This window comes from Mustela lutreola, chromosome 17 (assembly GCF_030435805.1).
Source record: "Mustela lutreola isolate mMusLut2 chromosome 17, mMusLut2.pri, whole genome shotgun sequence".
In the NCBI taxonomy this organism is placed as follows: domain Eukaryota; kingdom Metazoa; phylum Chordata; class Mammalia; order Carnivora; family Mustelidae; genus Mustela; species Mustela lutreola.
In genome coordinates, this window is record NC_081306.1 from 47,638,196 (window position 1) to 47,652,433 (window position 14,238).

Here is a 14,238-nt window from a genome sequence, read left to right on the forward strand (position 1 = left end):
GATCGCTCGCTGGGGACTCTTTGTGCGCCATGTCTGGTTCTTCACCCTCTGCACAAATTTTTAGAAACTTTGGTTGGAAAGAGTACTCCACCATTTTCTTTAGAATTTTTCTTCCTAGCCACTCTTTTTCCCCCTCTTGCAGCTTTACTGAGACATAATTGACGTGTAACATTGTATAGGCTTAAGGTGTCCAACGGAATCTGATACAGTTGCGTATTACAAAGTGATTACTGCCGGAGAGTTCACTAACCCTCCACTACATCCCATACTTACCATCTCCTTTTTGTGGGAAGAACATTTAAGATGGTCTGGCCACTTAGCCATTTTCAAGTATGCAATATTGGCTATAATCAACATGCTGTACCTCAGATTCCCCGGAATCTAGGTTTGGAAGTCTGTACACAATATTCTTAACTGGTGAAAGTCAGGACTAATAAGCATTTCTGTATCTTGTGGATGGGAATAGGAATTGGTTCAAAGTTTCCAGAAAGGAATTAGACAGCATATTTGAAGAACATTAAGGGACCTATACATTTTGCTACTATATTCCCAGTTCTCAGATTATTTTCTTTTTTTTAAAGATTTTTTAAAATTTTATTTTATTTTTTCAGTGTTCCAGAATTCATTGTTTATGCAGCACACCCAGTGCACCATGCAATACGTGCCCTCCTCAATACCTGCCACCAGGCTCACCCAGCCCCCCCACCCCGCCCCTCCAAAACCCTGTCTGTTTCTCAGAGTCCATAGTCTCTCATGGTTCATCTCCCCCTCCGATTTCCCCAACTCCCTTCTCCTCTCTAACACCCCTTGTCCTCCATGCTATTTGTTATGCTTTACAAATAAGTGAAACCATATGATAATTGACTCTCTCTGCTTGACTTATTTCACTCAGCATAATCTCTTCCAGTCCCATCCGTGTTGCTACAAAAGTTGGGTATTCATCCTTTCTGATGGAGGCATCATACTCCATAGTGTGTATGGACCACATCTTCCTTATCCATTCGTCCGTTGAAGGGCATCTTGGTTCTTTCCACAGTTTGGCGACTGTGGCCGTTGCTGCTATGAACATTGGGGTGCATATGGCCCTTCTGTTCACTGTATCTGTATCTTTGGGGTAAATACCCGGTAGTGCAATTTCAGGGTCATAGGGAAGCTCTATTTTTAATTTCTTGAGGAATCTCCACACTGTTTTCCAGAGAGGCTGCACCAACTTGCATCCCCACCAACAGTGGAAGAGGGTTCCCCTTTCTCCACATCCCCTCCAACACATGTTGTTTCCTGTCTTGCTAATTTTGTCCTTTCTAACTGGTGTAAGGTGGCATCTCAATGTGGTTTTGATTTGAATCTCCCTGATGGCTATGATGATGAACATTTTTTCATGGGTCTGTTGGCCATTTGTAAGTCTTCTTTGGAGAAGTGTCTGTTCATGTTCAAGATTTTTTTAAATTTATTCATTTGAAGGAGACAGAAAGAGTGAATGGGGGTGGGGGCGGGTTAGAGGGAGAAGGAGCAGCAGACTTCCTCCTGAGCTGGGAGCCCAAGGCGGGGCTTAAACCCTGGGATCATGACCTTAGCCGAAGGCAGACGCTTTACTGACTGAGCTGCAGATTATTTTCTTGAGAAAACCTGAAATGGGAACAAAGCTTTACATGCAAAGTTTCTCATTACCATCAAAGCTGAATAAAACTAAATTGTCTCAAAATTGGGAAAAATTAACTGATTGTGGGAAAGGATTGTAAACAATTGTTATTTTCTTATACATTTTTCAAGAGATCTCAGTACGATGGTATCATTTTTGTAATCTTTCATGAAACAGGCATTGAAATTCCACTCAGGTGTCTGAACCCAGACCCAGTCTGGCCACACCAAAGCGAATGCCCCTTGCCTCTCTCCTTGCTTTATCCCTGGCTGGTTTGGTTTTCTGGTGAGCAGAACCTGGAGAGGACCGAGCGTGTACGGATAAGACCAGCACCACTGCCATTTCCCGCTGGCTGAGGTCGCAGCGTGGTGGGAGGGGCCGACACCACAGCAGAAACACAGAGCCTCTGGACCGTCTGGCTAGACAAATTCTTGCCTGTTCCCTAAGAGATGCGCCTCGCTGAGCTCAGGGGTTTTGTCTTGGGGACTTCTGGCTGTTCCTCCACGGATGTTTTCCAAACACTCAGGATGGTGTCTGGCACGGTGTGGGCGTTCAGTTAGTATTTTCGGAATATATAAATACGTGTTGCTCGGGCTTTTCCTGGTGGTGAGGCTTTTGTTTCCTTTTCCAATTCTTGTTTTTGGTGCCTCTGTATCAGTAATGACTTTAGACACTGACCTATGATTCCCAGAATGATTACAACCCATGCTGGTGTCGAGGCCCACTGTGGACAGCCAGTGGGTAACTGGTGTGCCTATGTCCGGTGTTCCCCAAGGCCCCTCTTCAGTGCTGGGATGGGGCAGCCGTGTGCAAGCAGAGGCTGAAGGTGTCCCAGGCAGAGGGCTGGCGCCCACAGCATCCGCCGAAAGACTTGGTCTTTCCTGCTATAGTGATCACCTCACAGATTTGAGCCTTGGTCCTCACATGGCGGTGGGGGGGGGGGGGGTCCTGTGGCCTTTGCATCGGGAAGTGGGGGCTGAGGCTGGCGGAACAAGGGTTGGGTACAGAAGCTCCCCGTGTAAGCTCTGACTGGCGATGTTTTGCCTTTTCCCGCAGCTTCGAAACAACAAGGCGAAAGATGTCTGCTTGGACCAGGGGCCACTGGAGAACCACACAGCAATACTGTACCCGTGCCACGGCTGGGGACCCCAGGTAGGAGCCAGGGGAGAGTAAAGGCAGCGGGGATTTGTGGGAACTTCTGGTAACATCTGTCATCCCCGATTTGTGGCTGTTCCGTGCTCTGAGACATTCAAGGAGGCGGGGGCTTTCTGGTTGTTTCTGCATAGCCCTCGGGGGGAGACGCACGGGTGCATCGGCGCAGGTATGCAGGGCAGCAGTGGGCACATTGCAGCACACTGAGGAGTGTAAATGTGCTGCGGGGTCCTTTGCAAACAGGAGGGCATGTACCCTTGTGCATACAAGCTGTTACAGCCACGGACGCCTGAAGAATTAGCCACTTCCTCGTGAGGACACGCTCGCCGCGCTCATCCCGAAAGGCCGCCAGCGGGTGGGTGGGAGGGAGGTGTGACCGGCTCTGTGAGCCGCGGTGCAGAGCCCAGGGCTGATCCTGAAGGAGGCGTGCGCTTGCCGGGACGTTGCCGGGAACGCACGTGCTCCCCGGTGCCTCGGGAGGACACACAGGGTAACCCAGAAAGGGCAGAACAGCCCCAACCGAGGAAGGGCAAGCCTGGTGAGGGAATCACCTAGCCCGAGCTCAGCGTGTGTGTGTGTGCACATGTGTGTAGGTATGTGCGTGTAAAAAGCTTAGAAATTCTCTACGGTTGGGAGAACACGTATCCAGAAATGTCGTTAGACGGGACATTCATAAAAACGGAAAACATTGTTTTATGTCAAGCCGTAACCTAAGAGGCCGCTGCAGACAGGGGCGGTCTCCATGACGCGATCCCAGGGGAACACCAGGCAGGGGACGCTACCGCAGACTCGCCGGTTCTCTCTCCGGGTCTCAGTGGGCTCGTCTGGAAGAGGAGGAGCCTGGACAAAATGCCCGAGAGGAGGCTCCCTTGCTCTTGCTCGTGCTCTGGGAGCACACGCATTCATGGCAGATCCGTGGTCCTCTGTCCACGTAGACGCTCGCACATGCAGGCGTAGAGCTGGTGGGTTTAACTCCTTGTGGAACTTCTGCTTCCCACGAAGCCAGCAGCGAAGAAGAGGATCGCCTCCTCTCCGCTGTCACGGCGGGTGGCGGGTGGTGCTGGTGGTCCGGACCCTCGGGCTCCCGTCGGTGCCGGACGGGGGGTTGGGGATCAAATCCCATGTCCCTTCGCTCCCTGCAGCCACCCCTCCCCCCCCCCCCCCCCCCCCGCGATGTAGAGAGGCAGCAGGGGAGACTGAGGCGGGGAGGGGCAAGTGCCAGAGGGCAAAGCAGACCGGAATCCAGGCCCTCCAGCAGGAGCAGAGCACTCTGAATCCAAACCCAGCCCGTGTACTTGCAGAGGGTTTACCGAGCCGGCCACCCGCCGTGGGCTGAATGGGCCGCGGGGCACGGGAGGAAGACAGGGAAGCCCAGACCCGCTGCACTTCCGCCGGCTCCGTGCAGGGAACGGGTCGGGTTGTTCACACTCACCACAGTGGGGTCTAAAGAATCCAGGGGGTGTCTTTTTTTCTTTTCTTTTCTTTTCTTTTTAAGATTCTGTTTATTTATTTGAGAGAAGCATGAGCAGGGAGAGAGAGAAGCAGGCTCCACACGGAGCAGGGAGCCCAGCTCGGTGCTCGATCCCAGGACCCCGGGATCATGACCTGAGCCTAAAGCAGACGCCTCCAGGGAGTGTCTTCACTCATTCGCTCATTCGCTCCGTGAGTCCGTCCAGATCCCGGGCTGCAGGCTGGCCGCGAGTCATGTGGTGGTGGCCCCTGCTCTCACGTGGTTTGCACTCGAGGGAAGAGACAGGTAAAGAGGCAGGAAAATCCACAGCACAGTGAGTGTGGAAAGAGCAAGAGAGCTCAGGGTGTCGGGAGGTAGCAGGGGCCCCGTCTGGCGGGCCCTGAATGCAAGAGAGGAGGTCGGGCCACGCGCTAAGGCAGAAGGGGACGGAGAGGCAGATCTCGCAAGGCCGGACGAGGCAGGCGGGCTCCTAAGCCCGGACCCTTGCCTTCGGGGTGCGGTGGGTCCCCACGAGGCCTGTGAAAGCACCGCGTTCTGGACCCCACTGCTGGAGCTCCTGAATCCGGGGACCTGGGGTGGGAGCTGAGATTTTGAGTTTCCAGCAAGTTCCCGGGTGATGCTGGGCTGCCGGCCTGGGAGGGTTGGGACTGGACACCAGAGAACCGCCTCGGGGATGGCAGGTTGCCCTTGGGCTGTTTCACCTCCCGGCGTTCAGAGACGGGTGCTTGCTATGGAGACTTCCTGGCCTGCGGCTCCTGCTGACTTTCCAGCTTCCCCAGCACAGGCCTGTGACCATTGTTCGGGGGGGGGACAGGAGCAGGGGCTCATCCTGAAGTCCCAGGCTTCTCTGTCCAGTGCTCTGAGCAGGCAACATTCAAAGCAAGCACGGAGTGACCGTGGCATCGTAGACACTGGTGCATTTAGATAATCCGGCCTGCGAAGCCGACTCTGGGAATGAGAACGGGAACAGTGGTGTCTCCTAGCTGTCTCCGGACACCTGAGGGCTTCCCCACGTGGCTCCCAGCAGTGTTATTTTTTACCTGGTGGATTCGGGGAGGGTTTTCAAAGCCCCTTGGGCTGTTCTTAGCTGAATCCAAGGACCAGCACACTGAGGCGCTCGCTCTGCCCCCCGCGGCCCTGTGGCCACCTCCCCCAGAACCCTCTGCCTTCTCCGTTTGCCTGGGCCCTCAGAACGCCCTCTAACACCCTTGTGATGCTCACAGCTCTGGGACAGACCCCCGGGAACTTGACCTTCCTCAACCTTCTGTCCAGAGCCTTCACTCCGCTCGTGCCCCTGCCTGAGTCCCGCCGGTCACCTGCTAAATGCACCCAGCCTGCAGATGTGCACCTGGCAGCCCCTGCCCACCCCGGAGCCAGCGGCAGGCTCTCCGCTCCCCCAGCACAATTCCGGCGCCTTGGGTGGGAAGGAACTAGAATTTTTCTTTCTCCGGCTCCACCTGTGCGCAGAGCATTTCCAGACGGACGCCCCTGCCGCTCAGTCGACGGAACAGCAGACCGAAGTGGGCTGCTCCCTGCTCCCCCCGACTCTGGGATGAACACCTGTGAGGGGCCCTGGTTGTTCCCATCCGCTGATCTGAGTGAGTCTCGTGCTGGTTTCTGTTCCACCACGTGTTCTGAATTAGGAAGCCACCCTCGGCACCGCTCTGCAGCTGCCCGCCCCCTCCCCGGCTCATCAGGTCTCCTCCCCCGCCTTCCAAGCCGCTCCCTCTACCCCAGGAGTGAGCCCCCCATCACGTGTTTTGGCATCTTTCTAAACCGCTCCGGAAAGCGCTGTGGGCAAACAGAGCCGAACCAAAGCTCCCGTAACAAGGCAACTCCCCGAAGAAGGAGTTGGTGTTCCGCAGACATTGTTCGCTTAATTAATGGACTCTCTGTCATAATTCATTATCAAACAGCAATTAAACAGAGATAAAGTAAGCACCGAGCAGGGCGATTTCGCGTCTTACAACATGTGTCTGTCAACAAGATGGAAACGGCCCCTCACCCTGCGAGGAGCCCACTGGCTCGCCGATGTCCGTTGTCACACGCGCGGCCAGCCTTGCCCCGCGTCGGTCCCTCAGTTGGGTGACACACGTGCCTTTCTCTTTTCCGAACCGAAGTCAGAGACGGAGCTGCCGCCTTTGGGATCACGTTGAACCCACTGAGGATGGGGTCTTGTCCAAGGAGAACTGAGGCTCCCCCACCCCGCAGGGCGAGGGGCAGGTGGGTCCCCGAGTTAGAGCGGCCGTGGCGGCCCTGCAGGGCTATCGGCTGTGAGATCGGCCTCCTCTGCCTGCCCCTTCCTGCCGCCCTTCCCGCCCACCTGGTCAGCCTGTCCACCTCGCCGAGCCGCTGAATTCTGAGAATTCTGAGCGCCCTCTCCAGCTCTCCAGCTCTCCAGCCCCTGCCACTGAGCTGCCACCCAGGTCCCCATGGTGCAGCCGGCCACGGCCTGTGAGCCCCTGAGCACCCTGGGCCAGGGCCCTGGCTGGGCTGGCGAGAAACCCAGTTCCGGCCTTAGGAGCACGTTTCGTTTCGTCCCATCGGGTGGGGTAGCGACCCACACGCAGCAGGGTTCATGCGGAGACAGAGGCCCGGAGCCATGACGCCTTTCAAACGAAGGTCCTGTGAAAACGTCATTGCGGGGAGCATGTCTCCCCTGCGTTCGCTAGCCCACAGCAAGGCCTGCTGGGAGGACTGGCAGCCAGCACGGACACGGGCAGGAGGGGAGCGTGAAGGCTGGAGGTCGTGGGGACCGCGGCGAACCGTGTGTTGGAGGGACAGTAACACAGCTGGCTGGGACAAGTGGGGTCTGAGTGTTGAGAGCCCTGGGTGCTAGGATGTGGGGCCAGGGCTTACCGCCCAGCATCTCAAGTGTGGTCCCCAGAACCGTGAGCCCCCCAGCCATGCATGAGAAATGCTCATCGGTCCCTGAGTCCAGCCCCAGACCTACCGAAGACAGAGCCCGGGACTCTGGATGCTGTCGTCCATGCATCCAGAGTGTTTCCGTCTCTCAGTACCGTCAGTGGAGCACCTGTTAGGGGCAAGGCTTTGTGTTAGACTCACAGGTGGTCAGAGGTCCCCCCAGATGTCTGCCCCAGACTGCCAACTGTCCCAGCCTAATTCTTTTTTTTTTTTTTTTTTTTTTAAGATTTTACTTACTTGCGAGAGAGAGCATAAGCAGAGGGGAGAGGGAGAGACAGGCTCCCCATCGAGCAGGACCCCGAGACAGGGCTCCATCCCAGGACCCTGGGATCATGACCTGAGCCGAAGGCAGATGCTTCATGACTAAGCCACCCAGGTGCCTCCAACCTAATTCTTTTTTTAATTTACCATACTATTTCAGTTTTTACATAATTGGGATTTTTTTTTTCATTTTTCAGGTAAATTCGTTCTTGTTAATATTGAGTTTTGTAAGTTTTAGCAGACATAGGCCGTCAAGTTAACCCAGTCGGGATCTCGAGAGGCCCTGCTGTCCTCCAAACCCCCCTCTAAGCCCTTCACAGGCGGTCCCTCCATCTGCCTCCAAATTTGAGGCCCAGCGTAACTGGGAGCGTTCATGGCCGTGTACCCAGCGGATGTGGGTTCCTCCCCGCGCTGAGGACCACAGATTCGCAACAGCCCGTGCCTTGCCAGCACGAGGTCGAGCAGGTGGTCCTGCGGCATTCAGGGAGCGCCGTGTGCAACAGCTCCTAGCTGCGATGGGACGCTCTAGGAGGTGGGTGTCCTGGAGGGGGTGTCAGGCTCTGTCCCAAGGGCGACCTCTGTGAGTCTCTGGGCTCTAGGGAGATATCAAGGTCTCCCTTCTGTCAGTACATCTCATTCCTCCTCTCCCTTCTCTTCGGAGAAGCTCCCGTCCCTTAGCCTCAGTTAATTCATCATGAGAATGACAGATTTGAATTCTTTTATCCTCTAATTAAATTTAATCTGATCTTGGACTTACTCTTTGATGGCTTCATCTTTTAAGCAATACATCATCCCAACCCCTTGTCACGATGATGCATTGTGCCAGTAAGAGGCCAGAGCCCCGGCGGAGTGACGGGGCTCCCGCAGCTATTAGCATGGGGAAGGCCCTTGGTGGGAGGTGATGACATCTGGCAGCCTCTTGGCTTCCAGACAAAGTCACAGAAGTATTCGGGCTCGGGGCTGGAGCTGTTGAGAGCCTCAGGAAAGATGGCTTTCCAGATACCGGCCCCTGCCCTGGGGAAGAAGCAGACCTGGGAATCCCTTTCCATTCCTGGAGCGCATGAGGTCAGAGCTGGGGAGCTGGAGACCTCGCGGGAGAACAGGGTTGGGGGAGCGAGGGCAGGTACCTTTACATTAGGGAAACCTACAGAGACTGAAGAGAAGGCACAAGAAGCAGGAGAGGACACACTGGTGTGGTTTGCCACGCCTGAAGTGGGGCACCACGGAGGCTCTTCCCGCTCATGCCCAGCGCCCAGCACCCGTGCAGTGTTCAGAAACCTTCTGGGTTTATTATTTCCAGATTGTTACCCCTGCCTTCCAGGCCCCGCCTCCGCCCAGCCTCAGTGCCCGATTTCTGAAGTGGGATTCAGAATAACACACGCGCATTTGCTCTTGCTTAAGGTGGGCCCCAGTTTAAGGAGGAATGACCTCTCCCGGCAGAACGGGGCGAGGGACTGTTCTCTCCAGAAAATCAGAATCGTAGTCATAAATTGTTCCCCAGTAGAGGTGCTCAGCTAAAAGTTTCATGTCTTCTTAGAAGTTCAGTGGATTGTTTTCTCCAGACGCAAAAAGCGAGCCAGGCAGACTTTATATTAATGTTGGGTTGGGAATTAGGAACTCAGAGGGAACAGTGGGGCAGTGGCCGTATTATCAGCCGAACCTCTCTACCTTGCCCAGAGCTGTCGCAGTCAAAAAAAGTCACTGCCAGCTAATCTTTTCCTTTTCTACTAAAGATATAACAGCATTGCAGTGAGTTTGGGGAAAATTTTTTTAAATCATTCCATAATCCTACCACCCTAGAACAACTATTATCATTTCTGAGGCTTGCTTCCAGACTTTATATTTTTTCAAAGAAGTATTTTGATTTCTTAGGTTGTTTTCAAATCATTGAATTAATAACATCACCGCTTCTGAAGGACAAGAAGGGGACAGTGGAAACCTGCTGGGGAAAAGACATTTAGTGCCTCGGCACTACCAGTGCATCTGAGCAAGAGAAGAGCCCCTAGGTTAGCCTCATGCCCTGACCATTGGGGTCAGAGTTTCCGCGTTCGTTTGGCACGGTGGCGTCTGTAGGGAGGTCATTTGCAAAGACGTTGCCTGTTGGACATGGAGAGAATCCGCGAACATGGCCAATCAGAATTAAGGGCTGGTCCTACAGCGTTTGGGGCCATTGGAGTTCAGGCCATTGGTCTAGGCCTCAGAAGGCTGGGTTCCCATCTGAGATGGCCAGAGGAAGGCCAAATGTCAGTAGCAGAATGTTCTAGACTGTTCTCACCATCCCGTCTATCTGATGCAGAAGGAAGTGGGGCACCACGGGTGCCGGGTTTTCGACCCACATGAGGACAACCAAGGGTGCCATGGATTCACTGGCATTCGTTCTAGAAAAGTGTGAAGGCCTTCCTCCGATTGCTGTGTGATGCGGCGGTTTCCACAGCAGCCCCTCTCCTGGGAGCGCTGCACTGCATGACCTAGATTCCTCCTGAAGCGACTGGGGCCGAGTGTAGGCGATGGGGTCTGCTTTCACGGGACTCCGTCAGTCATCTTGACTGCCTGATCCTGCTCCCAAAAGATGAAGCCTAGGTTCATGTCTACATTGCCTGCAGGGCCTGAATCTGGGGCCCCTTTATGGGGCCAGAGATGAAAGGTGAGAAGCTTTGCAGGAAGCTTCTGTACATAAGGACGTGGGTTCTCGTCGGCTTGGGCTGCATAGCCCACACATACATAGTTGGTTTGGCCAGGAATAGGACAGGACGAACAGCTGGGCGGCCTGGAGCTAACCGGAGCCGTGCATGGCTAAGTGAAGGTGTCTGGTCCCTGCATCTTAGTGAGACTGGAAATCAGGAAAGGACACTTCACACGCATCCTGAACCAGAGTTCATTCTTCACACGCATCCCGGACCAGAGTTCATTCTTCTAAGATGATGCCAAGAGGTACCCTTCTGTGTGTGGCTGACTCGTAAGGGAAACACGCTTACTAGCTATGACCTTGAGCAACACACGGTAGTGTCCCGTACTTCAGCTCCCTTCTCTGTCGTGTAAACACAATGAGAGTGTGCACCTCGTAGAGATAGTGTGTCAGTCAAACAAGCTCATCCGTACAAAGCCCGGGGATGAAGTCCGTGGTGCCTATCACATAGAAATGACGTCCGCGGTGCTGACTGTGGGACCTTGGGAAAGCTTCAGTTTTCCAAGAAAGATTCAGTTAGGTTCTATTTCCCAAAGATTCTACTACGTGAGGCTATTTAAAAAAAAAAAAAAAAAAAAAAAGCAATAATGAGTAGCAGTGAAAACTTGAAAATTTTAGCCACTTAGCACCGCAATCCTCAAGGAACTTGCCAAGGGGAAGACTGATGCCGTAGGCTCCTTCCAGCTCTGTGGTGCTGGAACACAGGAGCTTTCCATCATTCAGCTTGTCCTCCAGCTTGGTTCAGTTCTGTAAGGAAATGTCGCCCGGGAGGCAAGTTACTTGGAAAGACAGATGGAACGTGGAAGCCCCACCATCCAGGAATTCATAGTTAATTAAGACATGATTGTATAAAATAGCATGGTGATTGGTTGAGTCCAACCATGGATTTTTTATTTTTATTTTTTTACTTATCAAGTAAATTTCTGTAAACATCATCTTAATGACGAATATTATGCAATTTGTGATGCATTTTCCCCCTAATTTATCTAATCTTCAGACCAGCCCAACAAAACAAATACAGATATGGTTTTCCTGCTGGGGAAACCACCGTATTTCAGAATATGTAATGTGCCGAGGTCTTGCGCTGTTCTTTCATTCTTATGTTTCTTTTTGAATTGCCTCCTTTACCAAAATATCTGAATCTGAGACCTCTTCTCCTGGAATCCCACAGTATCTTGTAGACAAAATTTTGTTGTTTCTTGCATAGTTTCTGCAAGGCCTTCTATCATTCCCATTTTTAAAATGGGGAAACTGAGTCTCCAGGACTAAAGAGGCAGGAACGCCGAGCATGAGGTGGAGAGTGACCAAAGATGAGGCCGGACCAGTGGGCAGGAGGCGGAGCATGTGCAGCCCTGTCGGACTCTAGGAGACTGGGCTTCAGGCCAGCCCCCACAGGAAGCCACCGAAATATTGAAAGCCTTTTAGAATAGGAGGTTGGGGTACAGTCTGACTTACATTTAGGAAGCAAGCACTTGGGACTGTGGTGTGAGGGACCAACGGGAGGGGTCTGAAGCTAGAGGCATGAACTTCAGTTCTGACACGGGTGGGATTGTCTTGTCTAAAGTCAGTCTCCTGAGCGTGAGTAGTGACCATGGGGATAGCGAGAAGGAGACAAAATTAAAATGTGATTAGGGATGAAATTAGACCCGTACGTGACACTATACAGAGGCTTAAATTCCAAATGAATTAAGAATGTAAATGTAAAATATGCAACTGTACAAACGCTAGGAAAATAATGGTGAATCCCTCTCTAACTGTGATCTAGGGGAGGGCTTTTAACTAAAACCCCAAATCCAGAGACTATAATACATCGATGCATTTGACTACAGTAAAACTTTTTAAAACTTGCATGGTGATATAACACCATAAACGCAGTCAAAGACACCTGATAACCAAGGAGAAAGTATCTGTAGCGTATGCACAAGGGATGATGTTCCCGTCGCACAGAAGACGCTTCAAATCGAAGAACAAAGGACTAAGAGTCTGTTAGAAAAATAGGGAAAGACACAAGCAAGCAAGTTGCCTCCCACCAAAAAACGTGTGTGTGTGTGTGTGTGTGTGCATATATATATTTAGAACATCGTTTTGTTCTAGATATATTTTAAAATGTTTAAATTCATTCGTGATTGGAGAAATTCAAAGCAAAATAATACTGAGAAGCCATTTTCCCCACCTATCATATTTGCAAAAATTAGGAAAACTGACAACCTACTCTGTTATCAAGGTTCTGAAATAACCAGTCTTCCAGATTGCTGGTAGAAATGCAAATCGGTACCATTTTTTGGAGGGGAGTTTGGCAATACTTAACAAAGCTGCCGTCCGTTTACTTCCTGACCCAGCCATCCACTTCCAGAAGCCGACTCTGATTCCAACAGTATGAGAATAGTGCGCGTTCTTTGCGATTGCACAACGGTAGAAACCGTGGAGTGCGTGTCGTTGGGACAGTGGTTGAAAGAGCGGTGCGGTAGCTGCCGCGCGAGGGAGCACCGGCCATCTCTGCTGACCCGCGCACAGTGAGCCTCACATACGGTTGGGCGAGAAAGGCAAAGTGCAAAAGAAGATGCGTAGGCAGATGGCCACTTAAAAATAAATACCTGTACCTGCGCATCTGCACAGAGAGCCACGAAGGGTAAATCAGAGACTGACAAGCTGGGTCACCTGCCGGAAGTGCGTGGGGATGGGACGGAGGAGCGTGGAAGTGGGGGCGGGTGAAAGGGGGAAGAGGGCTTCAGGTCAGGTTCTGACTCAGAGCCACGGTGATGCTGCAGACGTCTAGAAAGAAAATAAATTCAACTAGAATGTGGGGAAGGACCCACAGTGGGGTGCAAGCAGTAAAGGGAAATGACAAACTGGACAAATACAGCCTCCCTGATGGTGGGGAAGAGGAGCGCCAACCTGAGTAACTCTGGGACAGTTTGGACAACGTTGACTGGATTCCACAAAAAAGAACCACCGCCAGTAATGCATTCTAACAAGTTAGCTTGTCTTCCCCATCAGTCTGGGTTACGTGCTGAGGACATGCCAGGACTGAACAAGCAGGTGTAGGACGGGGGGTGGGAACCCCAGCCCCTGCTGTGGGAGACGGAGGCTGGCAGTAAGCGGGGAGGCGTGGCCAGGATGAGCGGATGCCGGATTGCAATGTGGGGGTCGGGATGAGTTTATGTTCCGTGCATATATGCAAATATAAGTACATATGTAAATGTGTGCATAAACAGAGACGTGGAAATACATTTGTAGCAAGGTAGAAAGAAAAACAAATGCGTGCATGGGCGGGTGTGCATACACGGACTTCCTAGCTCTGGAACAGCCCAGGAGCAATAAAACCCAGTAGCGCGGGACACCTCCGGCCCCCAGCTTTGCGATGATCCCAGCAAGGGAGCAGGAGGTAAACAGAGGTTAAGCCTGGAAGACCTTGTGTCAGAACAAAAGGAAGTTCTTTTAAAAAGAGACTGTGTCTTCTCAATAGAACACAGGAGCCACCCTGAAGGACACCCAGTGTCCAAAGCTAGAACTGCCCGAGCAACAAAATAGTGAGAATTTGGGTTGTCACTCACGTAATTTTTTTTTAAATCCATGAGTCTGTACTGATATAAACAAGTAAATGGAGAGCGGGGGCCCACTCTTCCTGCAGTAGAAGTCCACTCAGTCAACGTAGAAGGCATGTGGGACATGAAAATCACGCCCAGGCGGTCAGCCCGTAATACTTGCTGACGTCCAGAGCTCGCACCGGATGCTAAAATCAGTGATCAAAAGTAAGATGTTTTCGTAGTTTCCAGGCATCTCCCTCGATCAAGGGAAAAACTGTGACATCATGGTTGAGAGGCCCAAAGGCCACTGCCTTAACCAAGTGTTCAAGGTTGTCGTCACCAGTAATGAGCCATCACGCACTCCTGATCTGGTGCCCCAGGAGGGGCCCAGCGTCACCTCTGTGGTTTTTACTAGACCTTTAATCTTAATCATGAGAAAACGTCAGACAAACTCAAACTGAGGGACGTTCTACAAGACAATTGCCCCGTACTCTTGAAAAGGGTCGAGGTCATTAGAAACAAGGGAAGACTGAGGGCCTGTCCCAGATCGGAGGAGATCACGGAGACGTGGCCACAG

At 52.3% G+C, this 14,238-nt stretch overlaps 1 protein-coding gene across 3 annotated transcripts in view; it reads left to right on the top strand.

Moving 5' to 3' along the window:
• The window catches only part of GALNT17 (polypeptide N-acetylgalactosaminyltransferase 17), a 419,539-nt gene that overhangs the window by 391,041 nt on the left and 14,260 nt on the right, over window positions 1-14,238 (top strand). For all 3 annotated transcript variants that reach the window (XM_059154782.1, XM_059154780.1, XM_059154781.1), the window contains one exon: window positions 2,696-2,791. In XM_059154782.1, coding sequence (XP_059010765.1) covers window positions 2,696-2,791 — 96 coding nt within the window. The remainder of the gene's footprint in view (window positions 1-2,695; window positions 2,792-14,238) is intronic.